The sequence below is a fragment of the Dendrobium catenatum genome, unplaced genomic scaffold (genome assembly GCF_001605985.2).
Source record: "Dendrobium catenatum unplaced genomic scaffold, ASM160598v2 fragScaff_scaffold_1398, whole genome shotgun sequence".
In the NCBI taxonomy this organism is placed as follows: Eukaryota; Viridiplantae; Streptophyta; class Magnoliopsida; order Asparagales; family Orchidaceae; genus Dendrobium; species Dendrobium catenatum.
In genome coordinates, this window is record NW_021319860.1 from 1,510,099 (window position 1) to 1,529,795 (window position 19,697).

General features: G+C 31.7%; 2 protein-coding genes across 4 annotated transcripts in view; one reads left to right on the forward strand and one right to left on the reverse strand.

Moving 5' to 3' along the window:
- LOC110111875 (CRM-domain containing factor CFM3, chloroplastic/mitochondrial) overlaps positions 1-16,472 on the forward strand; it is a 21,421-nt gene extending 4,949 nt beyond the window's left edge. The window contains exons 4-11 of one of the 2 annotated variants that reach the window (XM_020843923.2): positions 3,647-3,994; positions 9,031-9,187; positions 9,270-9,562; positions 9,653-9,712; positions 11,036-11,113; positions 11,185-11,301; positions 11,383-11,565; positions 16,240-16,472. In XM_020843923.2, coding sequence (XP_020699582.1) covers positions 3,647-3,994; positions 9,031-9,187; positions 9,270-9,562; positions 9,653-9,712; positions 11,036-11,113; positions 11,185-11,301; positions 11,383-11,448 — 1,119 coding nt within the window. In that variant the 3' untranslated portion in view covers positions 11,449-11,565; positions 16,240-16,472. The remainder of the gene's footprint in view (positions 1-3,646; positions 3,995-9,030; positions 9,188-9,269; positions 9,563-9,652; positions 9,713-11,035; positions 11,114-11,184; positions 11,302-11,382; positions 11,566-16,239) is intronic. The other variant, XM_020843921.2, reaches the window with a different exon arrangement.
- A 1,492-nt stretch (positions 16,473-17,964) lies between these two features.
- LOC110111876 (caffeoylshikimate esterase) overlaps positions 17,965-19,697 on the reverse strand; it is a 30,934-nt gene continuing 29,201 nt past the window's right edge. The window contains exons 9-10 of one of the 2 annotated variants that reach the window (XM_028699856.1): positions 18,525-18,765; positions 17,965-18,245 (exon numbers count right to left, since the gene is read on the reverse strand). In XM_028699856.1, coding sequence (XP_028555689.1) covers positions 18,547-18,765 — 219 coding nt within the window. In that variant the 3' untranslated portion in view covers positions 17,965-18,245; positions 18,525-18,546. The remainder of the gene's footprint in view (positions 18,246-18,524; positions 18,766-19,697) is intronic. The other variant, XM_020843924.2, reaches the window with a different exon arrangement.

Sequence of the window (19,697 nt, forward strand, 5' to 3'; positions counted from 1 at the left end):
GTAAGCATCGAGGCGTTTTTTACTGGAATTGCGCAAAGGCGGGCCTCAAGGCGAGCCTCATATTGCGTAATTTTAAACCATGCATGCACATGTGAGCCCATAAATAGATATCTACAAAGTTTTTGGTATGTTAATACACCCATTAATTTACTAAACTAAAAGCCAATCACGTGAAAAATACTAAATTTATCAAATTCACTTATTCATACTTGTATATGCATATCACATGCATGCATATGTAAACAGTTTGTAGAGTATGCGTAGAAACAAAAAGGTGATAATGGATAGTGGAAACCTAAAGTTTATACTATTTGAAAACACATGATATTAGCATTGTGATTATACTCATCGAAATCCTGTTGGTTTGGGGTCAACATTATGAGTTCTTTTTCTTACATTACTTTGGAACACAAGTTTTTTTGCATAAATTCTAGTCATATTACTTTTGTTCCGGCCTCTTTTTTTTCCTATTCCTAAGATGCAAATTCTATTTCATTGCCTAATTATTGAATGTTTTTCTCTTTGTTGGACATGTCTAAACCATAATTTAATTTTCTCTTAATAGATGCTACTCCTTTTCATTTCTTCTACTTAATTTAGTTGTTAATGACTTATTTGCTAATCATTATTTTCCAATTATTCACAGTGTAATTGCATTTTTATAGAATTAAAATTTGATCTCCATGATATTCTTTTATTGCACTGTATACTTGAGACACTCATTTTAACCATCAACCCTTAATTATAGAAGTTATGTGCTATTGTATATTCCTGTTCATTTATCCATTTAATATTATTGTATAATAGTTATCAGCTTTACATTTGCTATAATTGCATATCATATATATGATATTTATTCTATTAATACTAAGTTTTTAATCTTCTAAATTTATTTCCAAATCATTTCCTAAAATTTTTCCTATTTCTAATTTTTTACTAACTTTAAAAGGTTAGTAAAAATTGACCCATGTGTCCAATTTGTGTCATCTGAAAATAGCACATAATAAAATATATCACTTTGAATATATAATTTAAGCATCGCCTATCAATGTGAAAAGACCCACTTTTTTTTGACATTTAATGCATCTCAATTTCTTTCAGAAACTTGTGTTACAATCAAAAATTATTTCTAATGCTTGTCATTGCTCCATCATGTATACACCTTATCTGCTGAATGCTAATCAAATCAATTCTTTTTGTACTTAATCATTATGCCCATTGAAGTTACCAATAAAATCGAATGAAGATTATTTCTTTGTTTAAGACTTTCATTCATTGTCATAGATGTATCCAGCAAAGCACCAACTTTTATTTATGAAGAATTGGGATTTCGATATCTGAGATATGGTATTTCATATGATATGTGTTAGGACACGCTCGTAGAAAATCAGGAAAATTCCTTGCTGGAATTAATTTCAGAAATTGCGGACAAATAGAAATTGCAAAGAACTTGGAAGAAAAAACCAGAAATTGACCTTTTGATTGTAGTAGATGAAGAAAGCCAGCAAGATACAATTGATCTTCTATTGGAGAGGAAGATCCTTCTCTCCCATATTTCTTGACGCCGTTAGAGCCCACACAAGAACACAAAAACAGCAAACAGCAGGAAGAAAACACATAAAAAGGTAACCCTTGCCCCCCAAAACATACTTAAGCATACAACAATTAGTTAAATCCCAAAACAGCCCTTTCTTTTTTGAATTTCCCTCCTAAAACCTCCTTAATATTCTCCTAATTAATCTAGTGGGCTCCACCCGGGCTGAAAACGAACCGAGCCGAGCCGAGCTTCAGCCTGTTCGTGTTCAAGCTCGTTTGTCAAAACGGTGCTCAAGCTCAGCTCAAAGCTTATCGAGCTTCTTGGACCGCTGTTCGAGTTCGAGCTCGTCTCAAACGAGCATGTTCGAGCTCGACTCGTGTTTAGTTTGAGCTCGTTCAATTTCAAGCTTATTAAGCCAGCTCATTTAACAAAACGAGCCAAGCCGAGCCCGCTCATAATGCAATTTAACCCGAACCGCCCCACCGAGTCTCACCGCTGCCCACTGTTCAACAACCAACCATCACATGTATTTTTTTTTATAAAGCAACATTATCTTTTTCCAGGCGGTGTGGGACTAAACGCCCTTCAGCATTTTTTTTCCCTATGGTCACCAAGGAGAGCGAGAAGCAGTGGGCGGGAGGATAAAAAACATGAAAACGAGGAGAGAGAGGCGAGATAAGTTAAATATATATGTGAAAACGTAATATATATATATATATATATATATATATATAACGTTAGATTTAATTATTTTTTTAGTTAAATAAGATATAGTATTTATTTTTAATTAAATAAGGTATAATCGAGCATCTTAACGAGTATATTCATGAATTCTAAATGATGTTGTTCGTGAACATAAACGAGCTGAATGTTAGGTTGTTCAAGATTGTTTATTTAGCTATTGAGTATTGTCAAAGTTGTTCAAGCTTGTTCATTTACCTTATCAAACGAACATATACGAGCTCTTATTGAGCCGAGCCACGAGTAGCTCATCGAACGCTCGGTTCATTTGCAGCCCTAGGCTCCACAATAAAGGGTGGTATGCATGGGGGGCAGAACCTGCTTGTTCTGCCTCTGGTAATAATTGACTAATCATATTTGGACCGGTCTATCAGTATGCTTCGTATCATAAAGATAAAGTTTCGGATGCTTGACACTGGTCTAGAAACGTTCTTTCTTGGTGGCCTGGTAGTGGCGTACAAAGGTACTCTGATTCAAACACCAATTTTTTTACTTGCTATTTTGTTAGGTCTAGTATCATACAGCTCGATGAGAACTTAGCTTACTCAATGCATCTTCGACTCAAGAGGGATCTAGCTGAAGAATATCTTTAAGCTTTATCAATTCATGTAGCTAAGTATTTTGTGTAGATAAATTTCGTTTCCAAAATTGTCTTACTTTTTCCATATTATTAGGTCATGATGGCGTTATGTGAATGCATTTTACTTGGCCTTTTGTCTCTTTTAATTATAAAGGATGGCAAGAGTGGAATTTGGCAGAATCAGGCTTTTATATGTAAGCATAAAATGATTTAAGAAAACTATGCCTTATTTGCAGTACCAGTTTTGAAAAAAGAGTTGAAATGGATGAGATCCATACATGAAAATTGAAGCTAAATCCTAAAGATTGTACTTTTTCTTGAAGATGGTGCTTTCTTTAAAAGTGACGAATGTTGTGCTAGAGCAAGATGAATTTTATCCAATAGAATCATTCTTTGTTGTTTGTTGATTCATGTGCGATTAAGAATTGTGGGCTGGACTGGAATTTTCTGACCTAGTGCAATGAAGGATATGCCAACTCGGGGGTGTATTTTTTCAAAATTTAGGCAACCCAAGGGTTCGCACAATAATTTTTCACAATTTGGGCATTTCAACTGATTAATTTTCCTTGGTTCTTTGGATATTTAATGTCTACCATTTGAAAATGGTCAATGGTTCACTAAACTTTTTGAAAAATATTTTAAGTGCAAATAGGGTTGATTAAGTTTCTAGTCACTACATAGCACTTGCTTGGTGGAGCATACAAAGGCGACAACTCTTGTTAGATTTTTGTTGTAGCGTGTTATTGTCTTGATTTCTGTTGAATGTAAAAATATTTCTCTTCTGTCAGAATCTTACTGGAGGTGTGTTACTTCTTCGGAACAAATATTTCATTGTCATCTATCGTGGAAAGGATTTTCTCCCTGCTTCAGTGGAAATTGCTTTGGCTGAAAGGCAGCAAATAACAAAAGATATTCAAGAAGTAGAAGAGAATTCACGCAATAGCATAGCACGGCAATCCTGCGTTGAGAACAGACTTGAAGGACATGCCCTTGCTGGCACTCTAGCTGAATTCCAGGAGGCTCAGGCGCAATGGGGAAACGTTATAACTGCTGGTGAGCGTGATGCAATGAAACAAGAAGCTTCCAGATTTAAAGCAGCTCGAATGTTCAAGAAGATTGAACATAAACTTTATATTGTAAGTTGTCCTAATCCATGATGTTACCTGACTCTTATTTTGGAAGAATGGGTGCCATAATTTTTTTTTCTATCATCTTATTCCTTCGTATTTATCTTCATTATGAACTTCGGTATGATTTTCATTTTGATATTTGTGACTTTGATGGCTTTGACTTCATGGTTTTTAACTAGACCGGTGATGCTATGTTGCCTATAAGCTAAATTTTCATTTTACTTGTTTAGGTGCAAGTGATATTTTCTAAATCCAGATTTGATAAATTCTTGTGATGTTTAAACTGCAAAACTACTTGGTAGTGATTAACTGTTATTCAAGTTAATTTTTCAAATGTATTTCACAGTCAAGGGAGTAATGGGTTGATGGTATGTGAATGTGATTTTTCAGTAATTATAAGAATATATTAATTAGATTATCTAGGTATTACTTAAGGTTCAATTGGGCCAATTAAGGATTGTTTACATTTTAGTTAGATTAAATTATTATTAGATTTGACCTAAGTAACAAGTTATTGATTAATAATTAGGATGTTAACCAGAGATAGCTAGGGATTGTACGATGTAATTTGGCTAATTAGTATTTAACTATAATACTTTGATTATACTTTTTTACTAATTACTTTTTTAGACTATAATCAAGGTTTATTGATTAACTTGAATTTGGCATGGAATATACGAGAGAAATATGCCATTTATAGCCGAAATTGGTATGTAACAAGCATCCAATAAAGAAAAAGTGCATGAATTAAGAAAATCAGAAACTTCTAACATGATGGTACTCTATGCATTAAAAATACAAAATACAAAACAAGATACAATTATACATGTCAAAAAAATAAAATAAAATTCTTTGTTGTATCACCCGAAATGATGATGACCCGGATACTTAGTAATGCATCAACATGCTGCATCATCAGTCCTAATATCCATATAAGGCAAGTCAATGCCACATGACAATTAGATACACTTGTGGCCCAATGAAAAGCAATGTTATTGCACTATCCCTCCCCTTCAAATGTTTCTCCTATGTTTACTTGTCTTTTTATATCTTCACTGTTTTGTGCCATTCCTCAACTCATAGTGGACCATATCTATGTGATAGATTGAAATGTACATTGTCTTCATAATGATGTTCTAGACGATTGTGCCATATAGGCTAGCACAATTTCTTCCAAATGACAAAATTTTCTTTTCTTGCTATATGTTTGCGTGCAGTGACAAAAGTTCTTTGCATCAAATTTTTGAGTCAGGTATGCTAGTCATTATATATCTTTTCAATGGAAGAGTATTTCCCTTGCCTGTTTCCTAGGCGTTCACTCAAGTGGAATTGAATCCTCTGCACGTGGGCATGCTTGACCCTAATTTTCCTCAAAAACAAAAATCGTCTGCGTGTGTTAAAATTCATTTGTTCTCACATAACAGGCCAAAAAGTACTTTTTAACTGGCAATCAGAAATCACCCTCCCTAATATTCCACTTGGAAACCTGCATATCAGATGTCCAACCTTCCCCATCAGAAAATATGTACATGAGCAAGTGATGAAGGGTTTTGCCTACCATCATATTTCTAGAAGTGTAACCCATCCAATTGCATTATTGATTATGTGTTTTATGGAAAACAATAATGCGTGTATTGGTACTATCAATTTACAAGTGAAATCCTAGCAAAGCACAATATTTTTATTGAAAATTTATAAAAAATCCTCTTTGGGTGGTGTTGGGAGTTGGTGGTGGTGGTGGTGGGGGGGGGTGTTATTATCAAAGCACAATTATCTTCATTAGCTTATCCAATTTACATGAGATTGTGGGCGTCATCTAGTTAGTTTGATTGGTAAGGGCTTCTTTGGAAGATGTATCTAGATCTTGGGTTTGATCCTTACCTGCTTCATAAGTCTGTGAACTTTGGGGCGGACAAAAAAGCAACATCAGGTAATATGTGATCGACTATGATCCTTATTTTCATACATTCCTGTGAGCATTAGCATTAGTAGATGTGTTAAATGCATTTTGCTTAAATATTTTTGTACAATTTCTATCATTGTTACCTTTAGCAATCCTTTTTCCTTTCCAATCCTTCCTTTTTAGTTTTTTTAAACCTTCATATTGATGCATCTTTTATCCTCCATTTTACAAGCCCAAATCATCTAGGTCTATTTTTTCCTTTCCTTATCCTCAATAATTAATATTCATATAGTTCTTCTTACATAATCATTTCTAGTTTGTTGCATGTTCATTGTAAATATTCTCAATCCTAGCGTACTTAACTCAATTATCATGATTTATTGTTGAACACTTAAATCCATATAATATGGTCTTTCAAATCACAATATGTAAAATTTATCTTCAAAATTTCTAGAAGATACCGTCTAAATAATACAATTGTCGTAGAAGATGCCGTCTAAATAATACCAATTAAAGTACTTCTATAGTTTTATTTCTATTTCTTTTTTCAAAACATTTTTCGTTTGATGTGCGCGGGTACATTGTTTTCCCAACCAATACCATAAGGAGGTGTACTTCATCAAGTTAACATGTACATGCATTTATGTCTAGTCATTTCAATTATATATCATTCAATAACTTTATTAAATATATGTGATGAAATATCATGCTGCTATCAATTATTTTGATATGGTCATTCATTGAAATATAAAAGATAAATCATTCACGACATTTTCAACAACAATTAATCAAATAAATAAATGGATTCAATGAAATTGGTTTAGAGGACATAACATTATTACCATACAATATAAATATAGGCATTCACCTAGAATTAAATATATACATATAATTCACTCTTATTACTTACTTCAAAATCAATATTTAGACACCTAGATAAAGACCTTTTCATCATTAAAATTTTTAATGATAAATAGCTCACAATTTTCTCTCTCTCTCTCTCTCTCTCTCTCTATATATATATATATATATACATATATATATTCTAGTCATCATTTTAAAATGGATGAAAAATTTATAATCGAATTAGATTTATTTTGTAATATAATTTTCTTTATCATTTTTATCTAAAATACATCCGTAAAATCACAATTTAAAAAGGCTCCTTTGTTTTAAATCACCTTTAAATTTTAACTTAGTATATTTTCTAGATTTAAAACCTTAAAATAGAAAATTTAATATTTTTCTCATTCACACACGCTGCACCATTCACGCACACTGCACCATTCACGCATGAGAATGCATGCTTATCTTCTTCTCCTCAGTCGACTCACTCGAACATCTCTTGCTTCGATCTCCTTCGCTATCTCTCTCGGTCCTTCTTCGTCTCCCTTTCTCTTACAATTTTAAAGAGATGAGGCTCCAATAAACGGAATCGACAGTCGGTGTCACTACCTGACCCGGATGCTCGATTTAACAATGCGGGAACTGAAGTTGGATGGTAGAATCAAACCAGTATAATTTATAAATAATACAATGTAAAACTTTCTCAAGTTTACCGAAGGGCCACTATTTCAAAATTTCTTCGTATATTAATCATTTGTATTAAATCACAAATTACCTGTTATCATTTGCACGCTGTCTTCTATAAACGAACTCTTCCCTTTCGGCCATTTCTAAAACTTTGGAATTTTCTTGAAAATTTTATTTAATGGAATGAGTTTACAAAGTAAACTCAGTGAGTAACTATTAAAACAATTAACATGTATAACGTACAATGCATATAACCTTTTATATATGTTCATTTATTTAGCATTTGAAATACATTTCCTTTCTTTAGTTCATTTGATAACATTCATTCCTTTATACATATCATTTTCCCTTCATACATTCATTCATTTATATATATACTACATTTTTATTTATAACATTTACTTCAATATGCATTCCTTTTCCTATTTATTTTGTACAGGAGCACCGTCTAAATGTACCAAAGGTACAACCATTTTCATTTCATTATTCTTTTTTATAACCTTTTTCTTTTTACGTGCACGGGTACGTTGCTTCCCCAGCCTGTACCATACGGTGGTGAACTACTATAAGTTTTGCATGCATATCATTTTCCCTTTATCATCTGTTCATTTATACATTTATTTATCATATAAGTCATTTTATTCTTTCACCATTCTTTGCTTATTTTCTTATGTCTGTAAGCATCATATATATGTTTCATTTACATGTACATTTATATCATTCATTTGAATCTTTTCACATAATAACATCAAAAGATAAATAAACATCATTTTTAAAATTTAAACAAAACATTTAACAATAACATATAAAAATATCTATACATAATAGTAATCACATGTTATTTTCATAAATATTCATTTCAAAAGAATATGAAAATACAATAATAAAATTTATATTCAATTATAATTATCCACTTTGATTCTCCTCCTTCAATATTCGTCTTTTATTAAAACCCTTTTAACTGTTTACAATAACATAGAGATTTAATTAACATTAAATCTCAATTTGAATGTCTCAATAAATGTTTGATTTCTTCCAAATAAAATTACCATACAAAATTTTTCTTTCTTTCTTTGTTGAGACTGTTGAAACGAACTCCTACAACTTGATCTCTACCTTTAAATCCCTAAATTCATATAATTTAAACTTTCAAGAAAAATGTGATTTAATAACTAAATTTAATAACAATCATGATAGAAAATTCACTTACAACGAGGATTTTTCCAAAATTTCAAAATCCTTCCTCTTTCACTTCTAAAATTCATTCTCTTTATTTTCAATCTCTTTCTTTGTATTCAATTTAATGCTTCTAATAATTGGAGAAAGAATTAAGAACAATTTATAAAAAAAAATGAAAAACAAACCTTTTTCCTCTTTCCCTCGTCGTTTCTCTTGGCCTTTTATCTAAATATTTGAGTATTTATTTTATGCCTTTAATATTCCTAAGTACTTATGTTTAAAGTTACGTTTAAAAATTTCTTTCTTTTAATGATGTTTATGATTTGTAGTTCCATTCAGAATATAAGAACTGCTTCAAGTTCAGGCTACTATATATCCTTAAGTCAATGCATACTTCAAGTTCATTTTTTTGTTTGAAATGGAGCAGGCCCAAGCCAAAAAGTTGCGAGCTGAGAAACTTCTGGCAAAGATCGAAGCATCTATGGTTCCTATCAATCCATCAGATGACCGGGAGACAATAACTAATGAAGAAAAATCTGTATTTCGTAGAATTGGTTTACGGATGAAGGCATATCTACCACTTGGTATGTTTCCTATTTAAGTTTTAAAGAAAGCATGATCCCAACTTCTAAGGTGATTGTTTTTCTGCAATTTATCTTCTTCTAGGCATCCGTGGTGTTTTTGATGGAGTCATTGAGAACATGCACTTGCATTGGAAACACAGAGAGCTTGTGAAGCTAATATCAAAGCAAAAAACCCTTTCGTTTGTTGAAGACACAGCACGACTTTTGGAATATGAAAGTGGGGGAATACTAGTGGCCATTGAAAGAGTTCCAAAGGGGTTTGCAATTGTCTACTATCGAGGAAAGAACTACCGGAGGCCTATTTGCTTGAGGCCAAGAAATCTGCTAACAAAAGCAAAAGCCCTAAAACGTTCAGTTGCAATGCAACGCCATGAGGTTCTTTAATCTTCACCATACTCTCGTCTAACTGATATTAGTTATTTCCCGTTGGATGCTAACATACATTATACTTTAAATAACTTTCAGGCATTGAGCCAACATATAATTGAGCTGGAGGAAACCATTAAGCGGATGAAGTTAGATCTGGTATGTTTTAAGTTTTGCTTAAATAAACACTTTTATAATCAGCTTAAACTGATTTATGCATTTTGTTATGTGTGTAATATTTGTAAGCACATCTTAGTTGCAAAATGTTGTTTTTTATAGGACTTAAACTAATGATGGCTCATCTTTACCAGATTATATAGAGATAGATCCATGTACTTGATGTAATCCAACCGAAATAGGAAAAGACTTGGTCAAACCACCTTGTATTTGAACACAAGTAATAGCTCCTGCATACATATCTTTAATCTTGCATGCATATCTTTAAAGGAGTGAAGATTACTAGCATCAAGCAATGAACGAAAAAATTACTAGCATACAAGTAATGAAGCCAATAGTCTTATTGAAGATTTGTCATTTGAAAATCAAAATTATTAAACTTTTATGGGAATTGAATAAAAAGATTTATCCCATTTTTTGTGCTATTGTTATATGATTTTTTTTGAACTTGCTCATTATTTCAACTCCTAGCTAGTTTCAGTGGGGCTCATGAAGGTTAATAATCTTTGTTAATATTGGAAACTCAAAGACCAACTCTTTTTAAGCAAATCAATGAGGAAAATCTTTGCTTCCTCTCCATACGATAAAATGGTGTGCATGCTGATAGGAAATGCTAGTATTCTGATAGGAAATACTTGAGTTCGCAAGTAACCCTAAGGTAATACTTGAGTTCGCAAGCAACCCTAGTCAAAGAAAACTGCTGTCCACAGCAGGAAATCAGCCCAAACAATGGAAAATATGAGAGAAACATGAGAGAAAACGTAGGATAACAATTGCAAACACTTGCATTCCACTAGTAGGTGCAAACAACAAGAAAGATACAATTTTCCTTCAATTCGAGAGGAAGGAAAAACTCTCCACTATCTCCGGCAACACCAAGAGCCCAAAACAAACCCTAGATCTCAAAGAGAAAACTCAAATTCAAGATGAGGAGCTAATTCCCCCCCAATCTCCTAATTATACAAATTAATCATAAAGGACAATAATTGACTTCCTAAAACAGCCCCTCATTCAAAAGTCTCCCTCTCAAATTCAATTTAAGCAAGCGTGGGGTCCACAGGGGGGTTCCGCCCCTTTCCCTGTTTCCGCCTGGCATAGCATCGGACCGGTCCAGTGGGGACCGGTCCACTCGTAACACATGCGTTATACTTGTAACTTATGCCTTGTTTTTATATGTTTTTCATGCACTGAAATATCCAGGTTTGGTTGCTTCACTTGTTAGAGAGAAGTTCAGAACTCTAACTCAGTCATTGAGATAACTGAGTATATTACTTATCAAATTCTTATTTGTGCATGATTTGACAGGGTTATTTGGAAGTTGACAAGAGCTCATCCATTAGTTCAACAAATATTCAATCCGATCATGATTCGGATCTCACTGAGGTATTTTATTCTAGTAACTTTGTTGTAAATTGAGTTAAATTGGCAATAACCTTGCAGAAAATAATTTTCAGGTGGAAAGTGAAGATTTTGAAGAAGAATATGATAGTGTTATTAGTGATAGCACTGACGGAACTTCTGCAACCTATGTCCAACATATTGATTCTTGTCTTGATTTGTCAGTCTGTGAGGTGAGTTATATTGTCTTTAATCACACTAATGCTTGCTCTTATTTGTGTCTGTGCTAAGCATAATGCTCGACTTAAATTCAGGATCTTGATGAAGATGGTGAAGACGTTTATGACAGTGATAGTTCTTATTTTAGTGATGAGAAATAATTACAAATAATTACATCTTATGGGCAAGACAAGTTCTCCATTGGTACAATAAAAACTTTAATTTTGGTGTTAGATTATTCTTTTAGATGGGCATCAAGCCATCTTCCATGGTAAAAGGTAGCCTCCTGCTTCCACTCTTCTATTTTATTTTATTTTATTTTTTTTAAATTGAAAAGATGGTTCCTTTATCCAGATACTTGTCTAGTAACTCATAGCATAGTAACAAGCATGTTCTTTATATTTGGGGAACCAAGTTCCTCACTACTTTATTGAATAGAAAAAAGATCCTTTGAAAGAGATAAGATCATGACATTACTGTTAGAGGCAGGCAGACAAGTAGTTGATCAAGTTTATTTGTTCAAGTTTGTTATTATGAGTCAGAGTCTATTCTAGTTTTATTATGTTCAAGTTTGTTTTTTTTTTCTTGTTGATCTCATGCCAATTTTGAACATTACCCGTGTATTAAAATCATGTTCAGGTTTTCAAGCTTGGTGATGTAGTACGTCTTAAGTTTAGGATTTATGCAATTTAGTAATGCGATAAATGAAACTCAATGAACTTCTATTTAAAGATTATAAATTAACATTCACTTTTGATGCCAGTAAAAATTATGTAGAATTTACTCAAATTTAACGATCATTGAAATAGAAATAAAACAAAATATTGAATATGCAAAAAACTGCAACTTAATCAATATTCACACAACCATAAAAAAAATTAGTTGTAACCGTATTGATTAAAAGTCATTGACACGTACAAAATCAATCAGAAATTTTGAAGATAATATATAATAAGATAAGAAATCAAGTAAAGAAATCTATGCCTTACGGTAATATAGGGAGAAGACTTCTCTTGGAAAATATATAGTTGCACTTGCATCGAGCTAAAAAATTTTAAGTAGCAAAGAAGCCTGAATTTTATTAACCACCCAGTAGAAAAAACCCATACGAAACCCTTGAATAAAGAGATTCCCGAAGGTTAAGATGAGAGTGTTGAATGCCTATCATAAACAAATCCATGATAAAATCAATGCTAATGAATCCAATTCTATATGATGAAGCAACTGATATTAAAGTAACTCAAACTTGTAAACCATCAAAACTTATGAGCTCTGGCTACAAATCACATGGTGAGCAGAAAAACAAAAGGTATTCTGAGTGGCCATTTATGACTATGGTTTCACCAATGGTTTTGTTTCTCTTGACCCTATGAGCCTTAGTGTATATCAAGCATTATTAGGATTGGTGCATTAGTTATTTGATGATGACTACTCTTATGCAGAGTCATCTAATTGTTGTTAGGATTTTATTTATTGTTAATCATTTATTAGCCATAATGGTGATAATGATCTATCATTTGGCTTTCTTAGTACTCTGGTCACTGTCGGTGAATTCAAGAAAAATGCAAAATGAAGATCCAATGCTGTATAGTCTAATGCATGATTTTAGGATATTTTTTATTGTAATTTTATTGAATTTTTCAGGTTAAATGATTGAAGTTTTATCTATAAGAATTTAAAGTTATATTTGAATTATTATAAACACTATTTATTTTAATTTTATATATTTATAATTTATTAGTTTGATTTCCTATTTATAGCTATATTTGGTAATTATATATTATTATGTATTTATTTTATCAATTATATAATCAGTTATTATGTTTATTAGTTATTTATTATTATGATTTTAATTGCTCATATTTTTAGCAAATTTGCGTGATCTTGATGGTGTAATCATTTCATTAAATTTGCTAATTATATTACTTTATGTTAACTTTGATCTATTATCTAATTATATTATTATTTTTTTAATTAAGGTATTTATGCTAGATCTTTATATCATTGAATTTTTTTTTATATCTCATTTATTTTAACAAATTTATTTGATCCTAAATGTCCTATTTAATCCCTTAAATTTAGATATGGCTTTATATTTTAATTATTGATTAATTATATTAATTTAGCAATTAAAATTTTTCATGAAAGAATTTGAATTTTATTTTTATTTCATCGGATTCATTGACTTGTTTACATATAATTTCATATTTAATATCATATATTTCATATTTGAATTCATTAAATTTTGCTAGCTAAAGTTTTCAATTATTTACTAAATTGACTTTGTCTAGATTTTGGAGTCATTTGGAATAGATTTTTTATTTTATTTTATTTTTCATGACTTTGAGTTGGTATATTAATTATTTTGCAAAGAAAAAAGTTGGGAGAAAAATATTTAATAAAAATTATCATTTAAAAAAATTGAATTGTTCATCGCAAGAAAAGCTCATTGATTCTCTCATAACATTACAATTATCTTTCATATCGCCATCTTATATATTTGTGGACTCAAATGTATTGCGTTGCTTGGTGAACATTTATTGTGCAAAGAATGTTGTGTGATCTTTATCATTATGCATTAAGCTTGATCATTTATTTATTGTGCACCTTTATACGCATACTACTATCTTATTAGCATAGGTGTGCTTAGTTGGATTTATCTATTCATATTCTGTTACGCGTACTATATAATTATTTATCTTCTTCTATTGTGCATTATATCTCTCTTTTACTTATTAGGCGGGTTTAGATTTGCTGAATTTTAGAAGGAAAATTTAAAGAGCAGACAATGCACGCCCAATTCATCCATCTATCAGCGGATTAATTATTCTGTGCAGACGCCGAACGTCGTATGGAGACCAACCAGAATGCGCCACATCACCTCTTCGTTGTGTACCGTAGCTTGATATCGCTCGGTACCGCTGATGTGGCTGCACCTGATTCTCCTCCGGACGTAGAGTTACGTCCGGCCTCTGCACAGAATAATTTCTCGCATCAGGTGCCTTTATTAGTTTCTTCTAAGGAGTAAAAGCTGAAGTCATCTAGTTTTCTTAGAGAACGAGCTTTTATGTTAGTCCAAGCTGGTTAACAAATGTAAATTATTTAGTTTTCATTTGCAGGAGTGGTATCAACATTGTCACTGTTATCTATGGTTTCTGTTTTGATTCTTTCGAGCTATAGTCGGGCGTTGGATTCTACTTAGGTTTTTATCTTCTCAAACAAAGCTTTGGCCATCTAATGCTTATTCTTGACCTTTATATTCGGGCTGCTCTAAATTATTTTTTTTTTTTTTTTTTTTTATGCCAAACCCATTGCCCCACTTCTAAAAATAAAGCAGTGGTGACTGTTAGTATTTTTTATTTGTACAGATTCCTATGCCTACCTTAAGTGATCCTATCGCTTAAATGAGGCTACAAAAAATATTGACAGGATGTTTTGCTTCACTGACTGCTTGCACGTTTGAGCTATGTATGTTTAAACCTAGGAATTTTATGTGAAATTAAGGTTTCATTCGAGACGGCTTTCTTACTGCTTCTTAAAACAACTTTATAGTTCAAAATTTTTAATTTTTATACTAAAAAACTGCTTTAAGAAACAGTAAGAAAGTCATCTCAAACGAAGCCTAAGTTCCAAATTAAATATTTGTTTTGGCCTATAATCATACAGATCACATGAAATAGGTTGCAGTGCATACTTTTTACCTAAAATTTATATACATAGGATTGTCCAAAAGCTATTGCATGGATATTTGCACCTTGTGACTCGTAAATGTTCTTTATTTCCAAGTATTGGAGTAATGGGGTTTCACATATTTTACATCATCAAGCACGGAGATTTTTGCTTCAGAGTGCAACTTTGTTGAGAAGGATGATTGGCTCAATCCATATCCAAACATTTTAGCTCAATGGATTTTACCAACAGAACACGAGAGCTTGCCTTATAAACTAGGGACACTGATACCATTGCAACTGTTAGGGGCTGTTTGGTAGGCAGCATTTAGGTCGGATTTGAGCAAAATCCAGCCAAACAGCCTAAAATGATAAACCAAATCTCACGGCAAAAGAAAACCGTGGTGGACTGAAAATTCCGCCTTTTCACGGTGAATCCTGGATTTCCGAAATCCTGTTTTTTGTCGGATTTACGAAATCTATTGACTCGAGGGGAAGAGTCCGATTGTTAAATCCGTTCTATAGTCAAACAGTCACACGGAATTTAATAGGATATTTCATGAATGTTACCAAACAGTTTTTTAGGATTTAGGCCCCTTAGGATTTCCGAATTCTTACTTAAATCAAATCTTGGGTGCTACCAAACAGCCCCTTAGTGGTGGTTGTTTCTTTAGGATTAAAAAAAATCTTCCTAAATCTGAGTGCTTTCCTGTGGATACCACCAAATTTATTTGAACTTAAGTATTATTTTCTCAATAGCGTATTCTTTGTCATAAAACATAGAAGTGGAATTTTATCAAGCATTTTACTTCATAGAACTGATGCTAAAGATGCTAAGTAGACGTTGACATTAGAAACTAACATTTCATGTTCACTCGAGTTATTTATCCATTGACATTATATGATAACATAATTTCACATAACCAATTTATCTCATCAATTGTTATACTGTGAAGTGCAAAATTACAAATTTCTGAAGTTTCTGCAGATAATTGACATTTGCTTAGTAGTAACCTTTTCTTTATATTTTCATTTTACCACCCTCTTATTTTCTCGTCTGCCACTACTTTCATGTTGCTTAAGGCTTCATTTGGGACGACTTTTCACTATTTTCTAAAGCATCTTTTTTTAGTATAATTTTTTTTTAAAATTAGAAATTTTTATACTAAAAAGTTATTTTAAAAAGCATTAAAAAAGTCATCCCAAACGAAGCCTAACTCAAACAATATATATTCTTGCTTTCTTGATTTCATTATGGGTTTCTTCAACAAAATGAAATTGTAGATGATTGGCAGGCGAAGCTAGTGATTCTGCAACCTTCCCATACTGCTGATGTACTCGCTCTCTGTATTTGTTGATTCTTACAGCACAAGATGAACATGTGCTTCTTTGTAACAATATCAATGTTGACTGTATAAGCTTCTTTAAAATTGTACATATTTTGTATCAAAATTGTAGGGGATTTAACATCCTTCTGAGGGCATCTTCAATCAAAAAACTCATTTTTCATTCTAAAATACAAGAATTCATTTTCAAGTGAATTTCATTTCTTAACATTAAAAAAGAATATTCTCGGTATTTTTTTCTCCAAAAAAAAAAAATAATAATAAAGACTGTGAACACAGTGATATCTGTATATGCATCGAACTATTCATGTCGCGAGAATGGTGCAGATTTTTACGTTCGGGTGGAGCAGCTTGCGGATGGCAAATGCTGGTTTAGTATTCGGTTGGAGATGACTTGAATATTGAAGTATCCAAAGCCTCCAATCAATAAATCAAGATGAGCTGTGCATGTATTATGTTATATGTTAATATAGCATTTTTAAGAGACGTTGGAAGACAAATCTTAAAGCCTGTTTCATTTTCTTTTTTGGCTGTCAATATGCATCTAGTATTTAAGTCCTCCAAGTACTTTCATGTGAAATAACCTTGTATTTTATAATATAGTGGATCATGCAAGGCGTCAGAAAATTTTTTTTTGGTTGTTTTTCTTATTACAAATTTTATATCTATTCTTTACTATGAGATTTTTTTTTTAGTTATTGAGATCAATCCTCATTCTCCTAACTCAAATTTTATCAATCCTCATTCTCTTAGTTCAAAATTTTTGCATGCAATAATGTCATATATAAAAAAAATATTCTTATCATAATTGACTAGCAAACAGTGTAGTTAGTGGCCATACATATGTAGGGAGTTCAAATGCCTTGTCTAGGAGTAATTATTACATCCAATCAAATTCGAACGTATCTAAATGTATACCGAGCAATACCAAGTGTTCAATATCGAGTTTCAGGTGATGTGGCGCGTGGTTATTTGTCTATGAACGTGTTCAGTGATCGGACGTAATAATTGCTCCTTGTCTAGACATCTTTCTCACATCCACTCCATCTTACTTTTGGAACCTTTTACTCCCATCATTAAACAGGAATGCATAAAATATTTTTATTAGATAGTTTATTGTTCAGGTTTTAATAAAGGATAATAGACTCTCAATAACATTGGAGAACAATAACATTGGAGAACAAGCATTAATGCATCATAAATTAGAAATTCTAGATTAGGACCACTCCATTTCACAACTTTTTTTTAAAAAAAATGTTTACCTTATTGTTCCATGCATGATTATACTTAGAAAATATACTCTCATTAGTTGTCACATCAAGATGTCTCTCACCATCATGCGAGGGACTATCATATTTAATTTGAATTTATGAACATTATGAACAATATCTTAATAGTTAAGAATTTAGACGGTTGCAAACATTATCAAAATATAATTTTTGTATAATAAAGGATAAAAGAAAAAAAATAAATTAAATTATCGGACGTGACATTTTTTTAATAATTATTAAAAAAAAGTCACTTTAATGGCAATATGCATGTTTGTAAAAAAAATCATTAAAATTTTAATTAAAAGATTAGATAAAATTATTTCATTTGTGTCATATTGCATACCAAATAATTTTATGCATATACAAAAAATAATCACTAAAAATAGACATCATTTGATTGTTGAAAATTCTTCTTTCTAATTGATGATTTAACAAAATAATTAGCCTTAATCATTGAAATTTTTTTGAAAATTAAAAAGTGAAGGCTAAAAGCATATTTGTGCAAAGACTAACATGTAAGTACAATCCAGACACTTACTAAAAGATCCCCAAAAATCTGTAGTAAAATCCAAAATATTTTCTTCATAAATATGTGTTCATGTTGGATAGCGTTGGCTTCAACGGGGAAATATCATATTACTCTGAATTTCTGGAATCAATCTCCCTAAGACAACTGCATGGAATCATAAGAAATAGTTAACAATAATTAGTATAAGATAACTGATACAATAAACATATTAAGTTGATGCATGAATGGAATGAAAAAAAAAATTATGTAAGGATATACTAATATAATTAGTATTAAGATGAATTTGAAAGTCATTAAATTTATTTTAAGATTAATTTCATACTACACTAATCTCAAAATAAATAAAAAAACTTTCAAAATCATCATAATATAATTTGTATCAGAATCTCAAAAAAAATGTGACAGGATAATAAGAAAACTAACTTTGAGCAGAAAATCTCCGAAGCTACTGAATGGCAACATGGGAATCTAGCCAGGAAATGATGTCATCAATAACATTAGAAATCCGTTCGTCAGGTTCTCCCTCGAGAATAGCATGGTAACCTTCCTCGTAAAACCGGAGAGTTTTATCCTTTGTGGAAGCCTTATCATAAAGGAACTTGCTCACATTAGGATCTGTCACCTTGTCAGCAGCTCCATGAAGAATCAGCAACGGCGAAGTCACCTAAATCAAATAAACAAAACAAGCCAATCGAAACAATAAGTTGGCCTTATTTTTTATAAATATGAAATTAAAGTTTATCTACAAGCGGATAACATATGATTTTTTTTTTTAGAGAAAGCATATATTAAAATTTCAAGGGAAGTGCTATAGAGAGTTTTAAAACATAAAGGGGTTAATAATGCTTATATTCAAGTCATTAATGATATGTATGCATAAGTTGTTACTTGTGTTCAAACACAAGGTGGTTTGACCAAATATTTTTCTATTTCAGTTGGATTATATCAAGGATCCGCGTTAAGTATATTTTTTTGCTTTAGTCATGAATGTTCTCACTAGACATTTGCAAGAGGTTGTAGTTGTACCCTAGTGTATGCTTTTTGCTAATGATATTCTTATTGTTGATAAGGCTAGAGAGGGAGTTGAAGGTAAACTAGAATTATGGGGAGATAAACCTTAGAGTTTAAAGGTTTTCATTTGAATAGATCTAAACCTAAATATATGGAGTGTAATTTTAGTAGTAATATATCTAGTAGAGGCATTGTGACTTTGGGTGATCAAGTCATTAATATGAGTAAACGTTTTAGATATCTTGGGTCTATTGTTCAGAGTGATGGTGAAATAGATGGGGATATTATTAGTAGAATTCAAGTTGGATGGTTGAAGTGGAGGAATGCATTGGGCTTGTTGTGTGATAGAAAAGTGCTCCTCAAACTTAAGGAAAAATTCTATAAGATGGTTGTGAGGCCTGTAATGTTTTATGATGCAGAATGTTGGCCATTAAAAGAGAAGCATAAAATTAAGTTAATTGTTACAGAGATGAGGATGCTCAGATGGATGAGTAGCTTTACTCTTAGAGACAGGATATGAAACGAGTATATACATGAAAAGGTTGGAGTGGCTCCAATAAAAGATAAGATTAGAAAGAGTTGCCT